Consider the following 21,004-nt stretch of genomic DNA (forward strand, 5'->3'; position numbering starts at 1 on the left):
TTTCACCACCCTCATTGTAAAGAACTTCTTCCTTATATCTAGTCTAAACTTACCCTGGTTTAGTTTAAAACCATTACGCCTTGTCTTGTCACTGCTGGCCCTACTAAAAAGATTTTCCCTGTCTTTCCTGGATCATTTTTTTGGCCCTGCTCTGGACCCACTCCAATAGGTCCATGTCCTTCTTGTGTTGAGGGCTCCAGAGCTGGACACAGTACTCCAGGTGAGGCCTCACCAGAGCAGAGTAGAGGGGCAGAATCACCTCCCTCGACCTGCTGGCCACGCTTCTCCCGATGCAGCCCAGTACGGTTGGCCTTCTGGGCCGCCAGCGCACATTGCTGGCTCATGTCCAGCTTTTCGTCCACCAGCACCCCCAGTACACGTTCCGTACTTCAGTCTTTCTTCCTTTGTTAAGCTGACTGTGAAATCGTGTGTGTATCTGTGTGAAAAAGCATTCAAAAGGAGCTGTGTATTTGCATGAACTCAGTGTCTAGACATTACACGTAATAGCTTTCAATTGTATTTTCTTCCCAGAATTCCTGTTTTCCTTGGTTCTGAATACGTATATATAAAAAAATCCTTAAGCTCCCTCGAGAAACAGTTACTTGACTTATCTGAAAATGGCTTCGTGCACATGAATACAAATGCATGAGGAGATATCAGCATATCAATTAAGTCTCTGGAACATGTTTTTGATCATGAAATCATCTTTATTTTATACTAGTCTTTCAGACCTGATGTTGCTACAGCAGACTGAGCTGAGTTCTGGTCCTTTTAGGGAATGATAAGTAAAATCTTTAAGTTTCAAATGCCAGTTGCTACTCTTGTTTCTGCTTGTGCAAAGCCATGCAGGCCGTTGGCTTTCAGAGGGTGGATAAGGTGGCAGAAATTGAAGAGTTTTTCACGTTCAGAACGATCTGTGAATAGAACCCTTCATGATGGATGAGTTTGACAGGGCTAGCACTTGCAAAAAGCATTATTTCAGTCACAAACTGAGTGCCAGAAGCCATTGAAACTATATAAGTGCTGAATTATACCATAAAATTCCTGCAGATTTTCTTCAGAATATGGAAATTAATGAACAACAGAACAAAATTCTCTGGTAACCTGGGAAGCAGAATTTGATGTGAGATAATTTGGAGTACTTTGAATTATTACAATACAGTAAAAATAAATTAAAATTAAATAAAATTTAAAATTAAATAAAAATAAATTAAAATTCTTCTTACTCATGTTCCCAGCAGAGGCAGATAAGAGGGTGCTTGACAAAATCAGTTACTAGCAAATTTAGAGCAAATGGAAGTAATTATTTCAGCAGTATGTTTTCAAATTATTGAATTCCCTTTTGTGTCATTAGATCAAATATCTGTATTTTAGAATAGCTGAGATAATTTTATGATCATCCATAACATTTGTAGTTTTGTTAGCCATGATGAGAGGTATCAGAAGATAGTTCCCATATGTGATATAACACAGTTGTCTATAGAAGTTACTAAAGTAATTATTCTATTATCTAGCGTGTTTGTTAATGTCTTTTGGTGGCAAGATACAAGTCATTTTCTACTTTGTCTTTTTTAGTATGGTGGAGCTTATTTCCCAGACTTGGTTAACATAGCTCATGTCCCTTCATTTGTTTCCTTTCATTTGTTTCATATGGGCCACTTACTTATGTCACTTAGAAAATAGTGACAATATTTTGACATGGTCTCCATTTTGGCAAAAGAGAAAAAAGTGGTATGTCTTGACACTGGCAAGGGTGTTGACATAATGTTTTAATACATGAAGTGGCGAAATACAGCCTACTCAATCACCATTACATTAAATACACAACCAATGAAAAACAGAACAGGAAAAATGAAAACGGGCTTAGGAACAGCCTTCAGCTGTGCAATTATGCAAAGGCTTGAGATAAAGAAAACATTTCTAACTTTGAGGAGATTTATCCACTGTAACAGATTATCTGAGGATGTTGTAGAAACCATTCAATGAACATGTTAGATTAGCCATCTCCCAAAGACTGTCTAGAGTCCAGCTTCAAAGTAGGGGACTGGGTTAAATGATCTGTGGAAGTCCTGGCTAGCCCTACATTTCTATGGGCCTTTTCTCTTTATTTTTGAGTCTTGCTGTTACTTTTTGCAGAACTATGTATAGGTTTTTCAATTTACCCATTTTAGGAGGAGCAGGTTAATTTTCAGAAGAGTGCATGGAATTTGAAATTAAATTTTTAAGTAGTTACCTATATATGTATGTGTTTTCTTACTACAGCACCATAACAGATCGTCTTCACATAAATGTAAAAAAGGCAAAAATGCTATCTATTAATTATCATATTACTAAGTTACCTTGTAATTCATTTTGCCATGCATATTGCAAGGTATAAAATGTAATCAGTGAAGCACAGATAACTTTTCAGTACTTGACATACTTGCAGAAGCCAATGGAACTGAAGTAGTATGGTAAAAATTGCGTTTATTTTGCTTCTACAGAAATGTATCTTCTGCAGACAGAGAATTAAGAAAATCTCTGGTGCCTGCATTCAGTGTTCATATGGGCGCTGCCCAGCCTCCTTCCATGTCACCTGTGCCCACGCTGCAGGAGTGCTAATGGAACCTGATGACTGGCCATATGTTGTCTACATCACATGTTTCAGGCACAAGATCAACCAAAATGTGGTAAGGAATTTGATTCCTTATTTGTTAAAAAAATGGAATTGCACAATTAAAGTGTGTTTCCAGAGAAAATGGAAGAAAGGATCCACACTATGTATTGTAATAGCTCCATCTATCATATTTCCGTACATAGTGAACTATTACATCTTGAAGATTTTTCCTTGTGCTCTTACCTGAGAGAGATGATACTTGATATGCCTAACACATTTTTGCATTAGAGTCATTGTTGAATATATTGTTTTGACAGCCAGAACGAGTCTTTGAGTTCTCTGTCGTGTTAACCTGGAGTGTATTACAAATACCCAGATCACAGTATCTTGCAAATACTCACAGATACTGTGAGATAAAGGATATAGCGTACATGTAAGTTCTTTGTTCCGCAGCCAAACAGTGTCTCGCAAATACCCAGTTATAATTATTCTGTCATCTGGCAAAGTAACATTGGTATGTCATGAAAATTCATGTTATTACTGTGCCTTTTTATTTCTAGCCTGTGCTGAGGAGGAACCTTTAATTTTAGATGAGACACATGAAGAATTAATTTGATGTCTTTTATTTGAATGAATTGTTGCTATTTCAGTTAAGAGAGAACTCTTGCCATTTATCTTGGGCTTTTAAAAGTGTATTTTGTTTCCTAGCAAACTAGAAGGACTTAACATAGTCTTATTAAGGAAGTGGCTTGGTAAGTTACTCAAGTTGAGAATTCTCAAGTTGCAAACTTTTTGTCTCCTTTATACATTAGAAGTGAAAGAAATAAACCCAGGTAATCTCTGTATAACATATGTCTTTCAAGGGGTTGTCAGTGAATTGTTGGTCTTGATGACAAGACTACTGAAGAGTAAGATTTTCTTTTGAATGTAGTAAAACTACATAAAACTACAGTAATCAGTCCTGAGTGTTCAATCTGCTGGTGCTTCTTAAAAAGGGAAACAAACTATGTGTCTCTTTTTAAAACTTCCACAGAACTGTTAAGCCTTTTAAAAATTTTTGTTTTCCAAAATGAATTAACATGTGAAACCAGTACATTTAATGTGGTTTTAGTTTCTTCAAATGTTTTTCAAGAAAATTAGTTTGGCTTCAAAAACAAATTTAAACCTCTATCTGTACAGGCAACTTACGACACATTTCTTGGCTTTCTTGGAAAACATTATCAGTAGTTGAAAATTACTGGGTTAAAATCATGGCCAGTAAAAAAATAGGGCTGTTCTTCCCAAATATTTTCTAGTATTTGTTCAGGACAAGTCTTTATACGCTAGCTAGTGGGATTTGCATCAGTAGCTGGGAAATCCTTCCCTGATCAAATAGGACTTTCTGGCTAATACTTTTTTCTATTCCCACTATTGTGGCCAGTTCTTCAGTGCCTTAGTCTTTCCATCTTCCTCTAATATATCTGTGTCTGATGCGGGGGTCCCCTTACACTGGTAAACAATGCATGTGATTTTCTTTGCCTTATTTTCTTTTATGAATCTAAATGGTAAATATACAGAAGTTTTGGATTATTTCTTTAGTGTTTATACAGCATTTAATGTAGTAGTATATCTGTCCTAAACACTTTTTTTTCTGGCATTTCTGTGTTCATGTTAGTTATTAATAGAAATACCCACAAAATATTAATGAAAACCAGGTAGGTTGTTTAAGCAGATTTTATACTTCCAATCTAATATAAAACAGAGCAGACTTTAGCACTTAACTTTCTTAGTGTACACTTTCTCTGGAACAGGGAAGTTATTAAATAGCTATTATTTTGAATGGTAAGAAACAAAACACATGCTCATCTGAAAAAAACACGATAGTAATAGAGTGACATGGAATCCCATAAAATCCATTTACTTAGTGATTTTCTTGGTCTATATTAGATTGTGTCAAAGAAAAAAACCAAACACCAACTGTGGAGAAACAGGATTTTGTGTGGCTACTATTGAAGAGGTTGTGTGAAGGATGTTCAAAATATCTTGGAATGAGACTGTCATGTCTGTTCCTGAAACTCAGCACCAACCTTTTTGGCAAAATTCTGTATTATTAACTTATTTCCTGTGGCTCAAATCAAAATCAGATTTGAAGAAGAGAAATAAAAATTATGCTTTTGTGTTTTTTATTGTGCCAAAACTCAGAAAGGTCAGATTTATTGTCAAAGAATCATTTTCTTAACTTACTCCTGAGACAAAGGAGATTACCATATGCTTGTGTATGGTTGGTTTTATACTCTGTCTTTTGGATAATTAATCTAATCACATCTTTAAGCCCTTGGAAGTTTTTTCACCATTGGTTTTCTTGTTATACTTTTCTTCGCTATTAGCTAGTCCTTCATGCAGAAATTACATTGCTCTTCACCATTAGGCATAGCAATGTATCTTACTTCTAATGAACTTTTTTTGTTTGTCTGTTGTTTTAACTTCCTTGCTTGAAAGCAGAACAGGGGAATCATGCAAAATGGAATATTGCACTCACTTTGCACATTCTTACAGGAATCAAATAGTTTGTCTTGTCAGCAAGAGAAAAAATTCTTCTGGTACTTAGCAGTTGAAAACATTGTACATAAAGCAAGGACACTATTATTTCTCCTTATCTCAAAGAAACAAAATTAAGATGGTCTGTTGTGGAGGAGTGGCTGAGTGAGAATAGGCACGCCTTAGTCCCGTTCGACAGCCCCTGCTCTTAAGCGGATGTGGGCGGAACTATGACCGGAAGAGAAGGAGAAGCCCCTCCGCATGGACAGGTGATCTGTCCCAATCACGGTAGCGATGGAGGCGTGTGTGTAGTGGCATTCTACCAACCACAGTGTGACATGTGTGTTTGTTATTGTTTTCTGCCTATATATGCTTTTGTTAGCTGCGCAATAAAGGAGAGCGACCATACTCATATTGAGACTCCATCGTTACTCCGAGCTGGCTTCCCATCTCGACAGTCTGTTTTTTCACTCATGTAGCCTCTAGATACTCTGCCTAAATGCTCAGTGAATTCCTGTGACTGCTACTTTCTTTGAGTTTAAAAAAAATATGAAGCAAGCAAAGCTCAACAACAAAAGGATGGCTTCTCGGCAATAGGAAAAATTGTGTCATGTATCTATAGCAGTATTTCAATATGTAAATCAGTGAAGGTGCTCAACAAAAAAGCCTGCCTATGTACAGATAAATGTGTATTATTACTGGTATTAGTGTATCTCTTCACCTCGGGCCAGGGGTTATTGCAATGATGAGGTAGACTACATCCTAATTGTTTATGGCTGTGATGTCAAGCAAATCATGTCCAAATTATTCATCAATATACTTTCACCAGTCTTTTTCACTGGGGATTAGATTCTGGATTGTCTTTGGGATTTTTCCCTAGAGTATTATTTCAATGTCAACCCTGAAAATACTGGGGTGTCTTCCGATGAAAAATCGCCAAAAAGACAATTAAAAGGGAAAGCATAATCCTTGCATCCATTTAGTGCTGCCAAATGAAGTAAATATACAAATACTAAGAACTAGAGTTTTTAAATATTGTTATGACTTTTCAAAAATATGTTCTTTGGAGGTCCATGGACTCAAAACTAAGCATACCTCTTGTATTTGCTGAAGAAACAGCTCTAGAAATAACACAAAAATTTTCTAGTAGAGAAGTTGTTTTATACAGAATGTTTTTGATTATTCTTGTGGCAGCCTATATTATTTTGGTATGTAAATAGGAGTGTCAACATACAAGGGTGGCTCTGTGATTTACTACTTACAGACAATAGGTCATGCTGTTTTAGTTTTTCCTCTTTGTGCTTATCTCTGGGCATAAAACACATCCCTCACAACTTTTTGTCATCAAACTGCAAGAACACTTGGAAGTACTGTTGAGAATAGGTGCTGGAGGTGGATTTGTTTTGATTAAAAGAACTCCTTTCATAAGCGAGGAAATGAGAAGAAGTTGTTTTATGCATTTATACTACCAGGGGAAAAAAGGCCAAAAGATCCATACAAGATTAGCAAAGACAGCAGTGAGGGTCAGAGAAATTCAGCTGGAGGCAAACATGTACTCACAGGTCATGTTTAATTTGGAAAGTGTGATCCAAAGAGGTCATCTAGGCAACCCCAGTCCTGTGCATTTTGAAAGACTGTCTTTATATGGGGCAAAGATAGGAACTGCAAAAACCTACTGTTGCTGCTTTTTCAGCTGTTTCAAATTATCTTCTGCTATTACCAGCCAGTTCTTACCTCTGTAGCACACAGGGAACATAGGGATGCTCTCAAATGAAAGCTGTAGATCCTTTTTCTGTTCAATACCTGAGTAATGCAATGTCATTGTTCACCACTGTCAGCTAACTACTGCCAGCCCCTTAACATTTCAAGAGAGACTAAGGCATGCCTTAGGAAGATATATTATTCAAAAATCATGAGCCAGCATATTTCTGAAATGTCATGCATCATTTCAATGCCTAAATTGGAGTTCTGAGGAGTAAGCTTAAAATGGTGAAATGAGCGTTATGTTCCTGTATCAAATAAGTCTCAGAATTTTGAGGATCCCCCATTAAAAATTGTTGTCAGAGAAAGTTTCTAGATATTTAGATATACATCAGATGCCTATTTCATGATAGTTGTTATGATTTCATACACATGCAGTTTATATTTTTTATTTAACAAGATTTTTGTGTCCTGCCATACCGAAAGTGAAGGAGAAAGTAATTTTCCCTCTTATCTTACTGAAGTTTGCACACAGAAGGGGAGTTAGACTTTTTTTTTTCTTTGTATCTGGTTGTTTTCTGTATTTCTGCCACTATCTTAGTTCATCCTTGGCTTAGGTACTGCTAAAGAAAATAATGTTTTTTAAACCACGGCATTCTCAATAATCTGGTAACTACCACAGCTGTTTCTTTAATCTGATAGACTCCCTTACATAACAGCTGTCCTTACTGATCAAAAATGTCATTCTTAACATCAATAAATTCTTAAGATTTTCTGACAGGAAATGTTTTCTGGGACATGCAATCAATTACAGAATGTGCTTGTCAATATTTTTTCTGAGAAATAAATCAAGAATCCTACCAAGCTAACATACTAAAAAATAATCTCCTTGAGCTAGGATGCATTTCTGGTTTTTATTATTTGTTCTAATGAGCAATGACATTTCTTCTCTGAAAATTTTATCATTAAATGAGCCTGTATTTTCTCTTAAAATATTATATTTTGCCTTCCATTTTCTCTGAAGAGTTCCATCTTCAGGCTTTAAAAACATTTAAACCTTTTAATAGAGCTATTTCTCCTTGGACTTATGTAATAACAAAATTTTTATATTATATCATATGAGTACATCAATTAATACTCTTCAGTTTACTTCTGACACAGGCCCCCCTCCCCACCCTTGATAACTGAGTAGGCTAAAGTCAAGGATTGAAAGGTAAATTAATGTTTATGTTTACATATGTTTCAAGATTGAATAAAAAGTTTTAATTGACATGTTATCTCTCCTGTCATAATACTAGTAAATTGATACTTATGTAGTTGATGTTGTTACTTAGTCTAACTATAGACAGGTAAAATGAGGAAGAAACAATTTTATTATACATGTAAATGGTTAAATAGTTTGTGAGTATGCTCAGAACATTATTTCTAGGTAAACTTGAAAATGCTTTAGAAACATCATTGGGTTTTACTATCTGAGGTGACCTCAACTAAATCCTCCAAATGCGTTATGTCAGGCAGAGCTCTGACACACAGAGATTTAGTGCACTGTCTCCAGAAATGGCACAGAATATTTGTACTTGGTTTGCCTTAGTTTGCAGGAGGAGAGAGTTTTAAAAATTCTTAATCCCAGTCCAAGAAAGAGGCACAATAGTGACTACAGTCTCCGCAAAAACTGAGCTGTTTGAGTTTAGGGTGGGTTTTTCCTCTTCCCCAAAATCATTGACTTTACTATGAATGGTTGGGATCTAACAAAAAGAACTGATGCTGTCCTTGGATATCACTTTGATATTAGTGCTAAAAATTCTACAGCTGCAGCATTTTCCAGATGTTCACATACACTTTTTAAGATTATTATATTGATTGAAGAATTCACTGCCTTTGAAGGTTTGAGAAACAGTGCTAGGAAATTGAGTAATTACTTCAGCATATGTAATAAAGTATTTTCATGCTGTTTATATAAACATTTCTAATAAAAAATATTTTATGCAACCAGTGTAGTTGCCCCTTGTAGTAGCATCTTCCATTATAAGAAAAGTTCAACTACTCAGATACAGCCAAAATCACAATAACTCACATTTGTCTAAACAAATGGACCGTTGTGAGGTAATGAACAGACAGTCAGGATCATAAGAAAGAAGTGCCTTCCTTGTGTTATTAGGATGAGAAGCTTTTGATTTTATTTTTCCTGGTGAAGAAAGTTGCTTTTTAAGTGGAATGTTCGTGGGGAGACATTGGTTGGGAGCTGAGATGTAACAGCTGTCTGCATCGTGTGAGCTTCTGAGCATTTGCTCACTTACAAGGTTCCATTCTTTTTTTTAATTTATTGAATCCATCAAGCAGTTATTCATGTAGATTTTTTGCATAGTTCAACAACCCTGCTACTCTTCTGACAGACATAACTAGGTCTGGGGAAATTAAAAGTGAGAAATGAAAAAAAAATTATTGTTACGGATTTACTACATAAATAACTGGTAAAGAATGGCAAATATTGTCTGATGTTTTAAAGCAAAAATTCTGCACAGTATGGGTTAAGAACTTACTCATATATGCTGCTGTAGACAGCTCTAAGAAGAACTGGATATGTATTTAATTATTGCATCTCATTCAGCAAAATATTAAGTAAATATGTAGAATCATAGTGAAATGCAGTACTTAACCCATCATTTAAAACAATGCAAGGCCATAGTCTGGGTTCATTACATCTTAGTTCTTCAAGCAAATTATACAAATCATTCAACAGATAAAATTTACAGATGTTGTTAATTGTATTAATATTATTGATCTAATGCAGAATGGTTAGAAGGCATCAGTTACAAAAATATTTTTGAGTGCTGTGATTTGTTATTCTTCAGGTGCCATTTGTTTTCTCATAAAATGCAGAAACTTTGTGTGTAAAACAAGTTTGTGTGATCATGATTGGAAGGAATGATTTTGCATTTGAAGTTTTTGTATTGAGTGGTGGACTGTTGTCAGTTCTGTTTTGACACTGATAAATTTCTGATGAGTGAGCTGGTATTTTAAAATTACTTCTTTTTTTTTAAATTCTTCTTTTTTCAAGAGAGCTAAAGCATGTGAGAAGGCCATTACAGTTGGGCAGACAGTCATCACGAAACATAGGAACACACGGTACTATAGTTGCAGAGTCATAGGAGTGACATCTCAACTTTTCTATGAAGTCATGTTTGATGATGGCTCTTTCAGTCTGGATACTTTTCCTGAAGACATTGTAGTAAGTACTTTCTCAGATATCTATTCTTTCTGGTTTGTTTATATTTGTTTGCTTGGGGTTTTTTTGGTTTGTTTTGGTTGGGTTTTTCTTTTTTGTTTTTTTTTTTTTTTTTAAATTAGAGAGTTGGAACCTCTTGAATTATTTCTTTTGACCATGAGGAGATAACATCTTAATATTCAGTTCATGTTTGTTACATTTGCTGCTGAGAATTATTATTTTCTAATGGGCTTCCAAACCTTGGTTTTTCTAATTAGTCTTTGCCATTTGACCATGTGAATCAAAAGTAATCATAGAAAATCTTTTAATTAAATAAGAAATATGTATTTAATAAAGGATATGAGAGAGGGAATTCCATATATCCTTCTCTGTCTCTCAGAGATAACTTGTAAAAATTCCTTGCAGAATAGAAAAATCTTGCTGTAATGGGAAGAGTAGCTCTCAAGAATCTGTTCTAACAACTTGTTTACACTTTCTGATATTTAGTTTGTGAGATTACATTATTAATGATAAAAATCATCAGGGAGAAGAATTTGTAGTTTATTGCATTTCCAAAAAGCAACTGAGATTTTGATTTCCCTTATGCACTTGCATAAACTACCATGTTTCTCAGAACTGCTAAGGACCCCATTGTGCACTTAGCACATATGAACAAAATTTGCAGACAACTGGGGAAAGATTCTCTTTCCTTCCACATTTGCAATGAATACATTGGATGTTAACCTTTGTTGTGTTCATCAGGTGCCACTTGACGTCTTTCTCATGGTATGACTCTAATCCTTGTTTACTTTCATGCTCCTCTGAGTCTTTTTTGTGCTGAACTGATGTTTTTAGTGTACCTCCTGCTCATAATCTGTGAAAGTTAGAGCCTTCAGTGAATGCTGGTATGCAAAAGTGCTGTTTTCACTTAGCCCTGTGTCCTGTTCTGTATGTAGAGGGTGAGAGTCTGCCATACTCAGCACTGCAGAAGAATACATGCTTTGCAGCTCAAGGGACCCAACCCCTAGGACTACTCCATATTCTTCTCCTGTGAAAGTCTTCGAGCCATTCTGTTTTCTGCAGGCCTGATGTTTTTCCTGGAAGTAGCATTAGCTGACAGATACATCAGTGGAAATGATACTGTTGTTCTTAGAGGCTTCTTAGTTGCTGAAAAGTCTGATGCCTTTTAAAAATACAGTGTTTGAAAGGGTACGTTTCGGAGCAGTGTATGGGGATTGAACTGTTCACCCCCCACTGGTCTGAATAGAAGACAGTCAGCAAATCCCTCTTAGATGTCTTTGAAAATTTATCCTTTAATTCGAAACACTCTGAAAGGCTCCATTAATGATCAAAGACATTCTGATTTAGAAAGATCAAGATATTAAGCAAATGTGTCTGTATTGTTATTAGAAACCCCTCTTTTGTGTATGCCTGCGTCAAGTTTCTGGTAAGGCAGAGATGAGAAACTGCTTGCTGCCCTAGTGGGGTAGTCTGATCGGGAGCTAAGAATAAATGTAATCAGGTCTGGATATGCCTCAGTGCTTCTCAGATAGCGGATGAACAACATATAATTGTTTGATGGAAACACCAAACGAATTTCACATTCCTTAGAGAAATCTTGTTGTGTTTTCATTAGATAATATACCTGAAGCAGTTACTGGAAGGGAAAAAAAAAATGGTTTTTCTTCTGCCTGGACTAAAACTTGCTAATCCATGCAATGTGCGTATCAGGTGTTAGTGCCGCTGGGAGGACTTATTCATCAAATCTGGTGTGAAAGCAATGTTGCTGCCTATTGAAGAACTTATTTTTCTAATCTGTTTTCACTTTTCAACTAGCTCACAAAGATAGCAGGAGCTTTCTGCTTTTCCAGTATGTGCTGAATCCACTACATAATTTCAGCTCAGCTCACAATAGACCACAATTCCAATGTTCAGACACAGTAATTTATTTTTAAGGAAGAAAATAGGGAGCAGGGAATTTCAGTCTCGAAGCTTCGTGAAACTCTGTTTGCATGTAAGCATTCAGTAACTACCAAAGCAGGGTATATATTATTCTCTTCTCTTATGTATTTTTCTTGGTTTGTGTTAGCATTTGCTAAACATACTAGGTTTGGGGTTTTTTTTTAAGTGTAGGTGTTAGATATAGACATAGCTATATAGATTTTTTTTTATTTCAAGCTATTTCTTGGGTACTATACCTGATTTCTACCTTGTCAGAATTTCTTAGAATAATCACTCCTCAATTACAATGTTTAAATCTACTAGACAGCTTGTTAATGTGCTAACCAGCCAGCTTTCCCTCAGCCCGGCAGGTGTAAAAGGGTATATGGGCATATAGAAAAAGAAGTATATGGGCACAATTTTTTACTGGAAGAACCAGCAGGACAACTTCCTCTGTAAGTCATGGAAAACCTGCAGTGAGGGCGATAATATGTGATATCTTAAAGGAGGTGAGATGACAGCTTTAGCAGTTAGTTTAATGATGCATTCGCACAAGTGGGAAGTGCATATGCTGCAGTCCTGAGTCACTGCTACCGATAGCCAGCATGTATGCGTGCCACTTGCCACTTCTTGAAGGATTAATGCTCTGTAACTTGTCACGCAGCCCCTATCTCAGCATCAGGAGGAGTGCTGTCCTGCCCAACAGGCCAGATGTCAGTTTACAGATTATGCATTAGGAAATGTCTCAGTTCTTTGCCTGCTCATTTAGGGACAGTTTTCCACAGTTCTTTTTTTTTTTTTTTTTTTTTTTTTTTTTTTTCCTGTTGGTACCTGATGGACATATCTCCACTGGCATATCTTGGCAGTTTGCTAGAAATGAATATTCGGGGTATTTAGCTGAGAGTTTTATTTGTTTCTTTATATATTGTGGCTATCAATAATGCCTTAACAGCAATTCTAATTAAAATATGTATGTACACATATATATGTAACATGAAATTAGAGCTAAGGACAAAGTTGCTCCCACATTACCTTACTAAAATCCCAGCTAAACAGGGAGGCCTTGCAGTATACTTGGTCAGGTGTGGAAAGGCCCCACCAAATTATACTGATTGCAAGGAAGAGAGGAAGAAAAAAACAAAACAATAATAATTGTGGAAATAAAACAGTAATAATTGTGGAGTCAAACACACTCTTGAGTCTGTGGGGAGCTGAGTACACCTTTCCTGAAATGGTAGAAATCCTTCCAGGCCACTTGCCCCATTAAGTGCCCTGGACCTCCAGTGACCAGTTTGCACAGAATTCTTTGCTGCTGTAGTTTCACCTTGTGGTTAGAAATTAAACTAGGTGAACAAAAATGAGTGTACTTACTCTTGCTGCCGTGACATACCAACGTTGTGTTTTAGTTTACTATTAAGAGTATAAATGTGAGAGTTGTATGTTGAAAAGGTAAAGCTTATCTGTGGGTTGTCATACTGACAACCCAATATGGACTTTGCTTAGTAAAATCTATAAATTGAATACCATCCTAAGGGGTATTGTAGCTTATAGAATGCTGCTGTAAATGATCCTTACAAGCAAGAACATCTTCAGAGTTGAGGCAGTGAGATGTGTTTGGAAGGACGCTTGGATATATTCAGGACTTCAAGCGTTTGTTTTGCAGAACCACATTATGGTAATTTTCCAAGGTCCTGATAAAATACAAAAAGCATACTCTTAGAAAAGTGTTTAATATACACTAATAGTTCAAGTTAAGACATTCAGACTGCAACTGTCAGAAGCACGGCAAGGAATTATTTTTGCATATGTCAAGTTGGTCCATCCAACATCTTGCTTGTTTTATTTTTTATCTACCACTTTTTTTTTGAAATGGATGGCACCTTACCTGAAAAAAAAAAAAAATCAAGCATGAAAAAACCCCAACAGGCAGTGGATTTTTTAACATACTGACAGTGATGGCTGGAATCCTTAACAGAATTGTGCTGATACTTATGCAAGTACCTTCTTTCAGTATTGGACCCAAGAGAGCCTTCACTGTGAAGAGAACCGAGGAGATTAAGCTCTATCTTTCTGTGTCTATCAGTACCTCAAATTCACCACTGGCAGGGGAGGGAAGACCGGGGCTATTGAGAACTCTGACGACCAAAGTACTTCACTGAAATTATCAGGAAGGCTACAACTTCTTACAGCATGCACCTAAATTTCACAAAGTCCAAAATTATTATCCTCTGGTTTCTTTGTAATAAAATGGAGCATATTTTAGTTGCCAGTATTGGAAGAAAAACCTGCCAGTATGATAGCAATGGAATTTGAGAAGCTAATAAAAAAGGCTTCTCAGACAGGGACTTTCTTTGCAATCCTTTACCTCTGTCTCAGCCCACAAATGCTCACTTTAGACCCCTACAAAATTATGAAATGAGAGCTTCAACATCTCATGATCCACAGTAATGTATACATGTACTGTGTGCATAGGCTTGCCAATTATCCTGTGTTTCTTGATGATTGTGGACTTGCTGAGATTCTGAATGATCCTTCCTGGCCTAGATTTCTGGCAGGGATTTGAAGCTGGATAGGCATTTATAATCTCAGGAGTTGGTCAAGACGAGGTGAACTAATTGGGGTAAAGTACAGGTAAAGGGGTCAAGCTGAATATAGATTGTCCCAAGGATAGTATTATTAAACTAATGAGAGACAGAGCAGATTTACTTCAGCCCCCTTTGAGATGTAGAAGAAATGGGATTTAGCTGGATGGTTCTTCAAAAATTATTTCCTTCATGGGCAAGCTAAAGGGAATATTAGTTTAAAACCATAATGTGCTGTTATGTAGGTGGGACTTTTTGCATGTGCAGGTTAAAAAAAAGTAGCTCACTTTTCGAGGCCATGAGTGTCAGTGCTTGGGATGTAGCTTCAAGAACAAAGTCTTACTTCTTTACAAGAATTTCTCTCTAATAACTTTGTCTGTGACTACTGACTTTCACTGGTGCAATAAATATGTCTGCATATGTCCATGTGGACACTTAATCATGTTCTCAGTTTCTGTATACGTTAATACTTCTGCAACTGCTTTTGAAAAACCATACTGCTGGAACAGTGGACATTCGGAAATACTGGGCTAGCACTTCAGTCTTGACAGTTCATTAATGTCCACCTGTATATAAAAAAAGATTTGATTCTAGCCCTAGTAATTTCTGAAGGATGCTGTGTTTCTTTGAAAATCTGTCCTACAAACCAGACATATGTAACTTTTCTTCAATCAACCTTGTCTGGCATTATAAATGACTAAACTCCTGACTAGTTTCCAGCATTTTTTTTCCCCAGTGGTTTCTCTTCTGTATGCCTTTATCTCTTCTGACAACTGTTTTCTGCTTGTCTACCTATTCAAATCAAAACTTTAAATAGTAGTGCTTACCTGCCTCCTTGTATCTGTGAAAGATCCATTAGACTTCTGACAGACAATAATAGCTTATTGTTCAGTTTTATTATACTGCATGTAAATCTGTAAAGAATGGTTAATGAAATTGGAACTGTTGAATTTGCACTCTTTCTGGGTAATCTATAGGTACTTTGGATGCACTCCAGTATTACCATCACCAGTGATTTCTGAAAATGTGAAATAAAAAAGCAAGCAATGCATTTCTGAAGGTAACAAGAGGGTAGATTGTATTTGGTATAACCTTAGTCAAAAAGTCCTCAGAACTAGTTGTGTGATGTGGGAAAAGACACCTAATGATTTATAATAGGTTTAGCAACCTTTTTTTTTTATTTCTTAACTGAGACAACTTTGAGTCTCTGAGCTGAATAATGCACTACTCATGTTGGGTGGGCCAACACGATTTTTTTTGCAGCATTATAAAATTACCTGCTGTGTAGCTGAACTTACTACTCAGCAATTTGTATGGTTTGACCATTGACAGACAATTCTGAAAAATTGTGGAAAGCAAGTTTGAGAGCTGCATGACACATCTCTAAGAAGAAAACTTAGGATACTTTTCCAGGTTAGATAGGTTTCTAAGAATTGTGTAGGATTTTACATTATTGTTCTGTGAAATACTCCAAGAAGTTAAATATGTATATATGTTTTCAAGAATTTACTTCAACTTCATGTGAGTGGAGAAATTTATTCTAATACATTTTTGTAACCATGAACTTTGGCACTAGATGTGCAAGTGCTGATATACAGAATGCTATCTTTTTCACATGCAAATCAGTGTTTGCATCTTCTGAATACTAACACAAATGAACTCCTGTTTTTAAAACTGTGGTCTTACTAAGTTAAAATCAAACTCTTTCAAAAGCAAATACTAAGTTCTATGGCTTCAAACTGGAGTTTTTTATTCCATCATTTAACTCTTGAAGCTGCATCAAAAGATGCAGTAGTCTGATTCTAATCTGAAACTTGTAAAGTACTATAACCGTATTGATTTAAGTGAGTTACTTTCACTTCACTGCATTATGGAGAACAGAAGTGACCTTTCTGTGGCTCTTGCATGTTGTTTCCTGTTAGAGTAGAAAGACAGGCAACTTAATAGATAAGCATAGAAATGAATATAGGATAGATTAAAGGCAAATTAAAGCTTCAAATATAAGTATTATCTTTACACAGTTCCCTGCATATAATGTCCTTTCCATTTTATAATGGAATGCTTTATGGATCCTTATCAATAATGATTTTAGATGAGTTGAAGGTAATGCCTCCACAGCTCAGCAGGAGAAACAAAATGGAAGATAATGCATTACTTTGCAGTTTACGATAAGATGGCTGACTTTGCAGTGAAGCAGGAGAGAGACAGAAATATATTACAGTGCTTCTTGTGTTTGCAAAGTGAGTGTGGGTCCATGCCCAGGACCATGAGAAGTGTAGCCGTGATGAGCTTGTGGAGCACAGTGAAATCCCTGGAATCACACAGGAATCATTGAGATGAGGTGGGACTGTTGGGAGTGGGGGAGGAACATTATTTCCTTTCCCAGCTTTTTTCTGAGGTAAACCAGGAACTGTAGGATTTTCAGATCTGGTAATTTACCCTATTTCTTGTGTGTTTCAGAAGTAGATTATTTCCAGACTTGCCATGTATGTTCAGGGGAGAAGGAGCGTTTTCCTTCCAGTCCTGATCCAGGCAGGATCAGGAGTAGAACATGATCTGCTCTTTGTACTTGTCTGATTACAGTTGATTTACTGGGAGCTTTAAACCTTTAGTCCTTCACCAATATATAGGTGGGCAGGATAGGAGGTAGCACTGTAGGATTCAGAGTCTCATCTAACTTTAATGTAAGCATAAGCAAGGATTTTCCACTGCACTAAAGGACCCTGGCACTTCAGTCAAGTGCAGCAAATCAGACATCCCGGTGTCCTTGCCACCTTCACCTTCCTACTGCTGACACTGAGTTTTGTCCCATAAGAGTGTATCATACCCCAAATGAAGGCTTCCTCAGTGTTGTGGTTTAGCCCCAGTTGGCAACCAAGCAGCACACATCCGCTTGCTCACCCTCCTCCTGCCATGGTGGGATGGGGGAGAGAATTGGAAGGGAAGAAGTAAGAAAACTCCTGGGTTGAGATAAGAACAGTTTAATAATTGAAATATAATAATAATATTAATGATAATAAATTGTAATGAAAAGGAAAACAACGAGAGAGAGAGACAGAGAGAGACAAAACCCGAGAAAAACAGATGATGCAACCACTCACCACCTGCCGACCAGTGCCCAGCCCTTCCCTGAGCAGTGATTGCTGCCCCTGGCCAACTCCCGCACACATCCGCTTGCTCACCCTCCTCCTGCCATGGTGGGATGGGGGAGAGAATTGGAAGGGAAGAAGTAAGAAAACTCCTGGGTTGAGATAAGAACAGTTTAATAATTGAAATATAATAATAATATTAATGATAATAAATTGTAATGAAAAGGAAAACAACGAGAGAGAGAGACAGAGAGAGACAAAACCCGAGAAAAACAGATGATGCAACCCCTCACCACCTGCCGACCAGTGCCCAGCCCTTCCCTGAGCAGTGATTGCTGCCCCTGGCCAACTCCCCACAGTTTATATACTGAGCATGACATCATATGGTATGGAGTACCCCTTTGGTCACTTTGGGTCAGCTGTCCCAGCATATGCTCCCTCCCAGCTTCTGTGCACCTGGCAGAGCAGAGGAAGCTGAAAAGTCCTTGACTTTTTGTGAACCTTGAATGTTCAAACTTAAGTGTGAACACTACTTAGCAACAACTAAAACATAAGTGTGTTGTCAACATTCTTCTCATCCTAAATCCAAAGCTCAGCACTATGCCAGCTACTAGGAAGAAAAGCTGAAACTAGGAAACTCTGTGTCCTCTATGCTGCACCTTATTGCAATGCCCAATACAAGCCTGGACATCCTAAGCCACATTCTGCAATGTGGATTTGATTTGTGCCCTTCTGGGCAATTCTGTGTCTGTCAGTTAGCATTACACATGTATTTGTGTTATTAATACTTTGCTGAAAGGCTATATAATGTTTGAAATAGTAATATTCTAAGCTGAATGGTAAGTAAGAAATTTTTAGATATATTCAAGAATGCATGATGCAATTTGTCTTCCAGTTTCCCTTTGATGAAAGCATATATTCACTTTGTAAGAGAAGATTCAGTAACATAAATTCAAAGTATTTTTATACTATGCATTCTGTGATCCACAGCTAAATTTGCTGAATTACAGTAACTATTCTGTTAATCTGGTGATTTCACTGAATTCATACCAATTCAAAAACAGAATTACACTCCTGGGAATCAGGCCTGCTCTTTCAAATGCTAATGCACTGTGTAAATTGCTGTTCCTGTTTAGATAAAATTCTGACTGTGGCAAATTAGCTACCAGTCTCTTTTTCATTCAAATTGTCTTGAAACTTATGAAACCTAATTTTGCGCTTCTAAAAACTACCATATACTATCAGCTCCCAAAAGAAAAACACAGTTTGTCAGCCTGTTGAGATCAGCGGTTGTTTCAGAGAGAGTTTCCATGATTTGTTTCTCCGCTTCCACTGTAATGGTGCGGATAGATATAGTCACTGTTCGCAGCTGCGGTATGTTATTTGTCAGTATGACACGCTTTTCTAAATTGGAGGTGTTAGTTATAATCACAATGGTCGTGGTCCTTATGAAACAGTCACTGGTGAGCAGGACTGTGGAAGCTTAATCACTAGCCCTCACGTTGAAAGTTAATGTTAGCTGACGCAGGCAGAGGAGGGAACCTGCATTAAGTGCCTCTGCAGAATGGCCTCGAGGACATTGAAGCTCCATTCTCAGGACTGTTCAGAGGTACCTTTCCTGCTCTGTCACAGGAGCCTTTTTCTCTCCTGGCTCTGTACTGGCAAGAGCTAACCCTTCCTGACAGCATGGTCACTCTGTCCTTAATTCTGCACTCCTTCCCTTTCAAACCATCTTCAGCTGGTTTCTGTCAGAACAGAGAGCACTATCTCGTGGTAGGAACCCTAGTAGCAATTAAGTAGGAGAGTAAATTTGACTCAGGTCCTAATTTGAAGGGAAAATTTAGAAACGGCTGCTGCTGCAGTTCAACTATAGTCATTGAGAGCACTATTTCTGTGCAAATACCCAATAATCAGGCTTTTCCTACTTTTCCATGTTGTGAATCCGGGGACTAGAAACCCACTTTAGGTCTTATCAGTGAAAATCAGATGTAGTTAGTGTGTTTTGTTGTATTGTGAGAAGTAAATGTCAACTTTGTGATTAATACCAGAAAGCTCAGTTGCTATAAATTGAAATGAACGTGCTATAAAGTGAATTTCCTGTGAAATGGATTTCAGTTTCTCCAAAATAAGTGGATGGAGGTTTCGCTTATTCAATTCTGGAGCCCATGCATGAATTTTAAGTAATTTTTCAGAAACCATAGAATTTATTAGGATAAAGGCCCAAATGAGTCAATATTATGGCTTGTTCCATGAAATTTGTGGTTAGATAGGCTAATGCTATTTTCTGAGCCATTCTTATGGATTTAAGCATATGATCCTTGAGGATGACATGAAATGGAGAGTCTCTATTTCACAGTTTGATTTTAACAATATATATAGATTTCTGAGCAAACACAAGGTGGATGATAGTAAAAAAAATACATAGATACACAGGATAGGAGGGCCAGGTTTATCGCAATTACAGAGTCTGATTTAGCCCTAGTTCGGCTGTTCGGTATCTGTTTCTCTTTGATCTTTGAAACCTCAGGGCTAGATTATCAGCTTTCATTCTGCCAGGAGGAGGATTACAATATTGTACCATGGCCCCTGTGTGCCAGGGATGGAACAATGCAGAAAGGATCTGTATCATTAGGCACGTTGTGGGGCTGAAGCCAGGCTACTTCTTACCTCTGCCTTTTGCCATTCCTTCTTGGCAAGTTGCATGAGAACAGCATAGTGGGATTCACAAGAACCCTCTGACACAGAAAGCCGCACCAGCACAACGAAATGGATTCTTACACAGTCTTCCTGCAAGACTGCTGTTGACTGATTGGAATGTGTCTTCCTAGAGGGTTTTGATGTTGTATGGTACAGAAATAATGAGTAACTTCAAAGGATGAAAGATACATTCAGCTAAACTAGTAGTTACAAATACTCATTTTGAGCTAACATTTAAACTGTCTTTAAACTCATAGCGTCCCAGGAATAATAATGCCAATCAGGTTCTGTGTATATTCCTTTACCGTTAAGTAAAATGATTTATAATTCTGTGGTTTTCATTCTGCCACTGTGTTACAGAGCTGTACAGCAAAAATAGGATTAGAAGTATGTGCTAGCTCACAAAACCTGTTGCAAAAGCCACACTTAACCACTTTAGCCCTGTATTGTTTATGTCAATTATACCATCAATGGTATTTGACAAGAATTTGAATAAACAGTGAGGCATTTTGTGCTTTGTTTTGGAAACAAAGCAAATCAGCAAGGAAAACCCAGGAGTGTCAAGGACATGCAGAAATATTTGCTAAATGACATTGAGGAAAATGCTGTAATTTGAATACAATTTAAGCAAACAAAATATTTTATTTTGAATACACCCTAAACCACGGTGATTTGA

The 21,004-nt window shown here is 37.0% G+C and overlaps 1 protein-coding gene across 7 annotated transcripts in view; it reads left to right on the top strand.

Annotated features, from left to right (window-relative positions):
- Window positions 1-21,004, top strand: part of KDM4C (lysine demethylase 4C) — a 290,608-nt gene that overhangs the window by 256,056 nt on the left and 13,548 nt on the right. For all 7 annotated transcript variants that reach the window (XM_035893611.1, XM_009638241.2, XM_035893595.1 and 4 more), the window contains 2 exons: window positions 2,484-2,669; window positions 9,873-10,043. In XM_035893611.1, coding sequence (XP_035749504.1) covers window positions 2,484-2,669; window positions 9,873-10,043 — 357 coding nt within the window. The remainder of the gene's footprint in view (window positions 1-2,483; window positions 2,670-9,872; window positions 10,044-21,004) is intronic.

The sequence above is a fragment of the Egretta garzetta genome, unplaced genomic scaffold (genome assembly GCF_000687185.1).
Source record: "Egretta garzetta isolate BGI_Z169 unplaced genomic scaffold, ASM68718v1 scaffold250, whole genome shotgun sequence".
Classification (NCBI taxonomy): domain Eukaryota; kingdom Metazoa; phylum Chordata; class Aves; order Pelecaniformes; family Ardeidae; genus Egretta; species Egretta garzetta.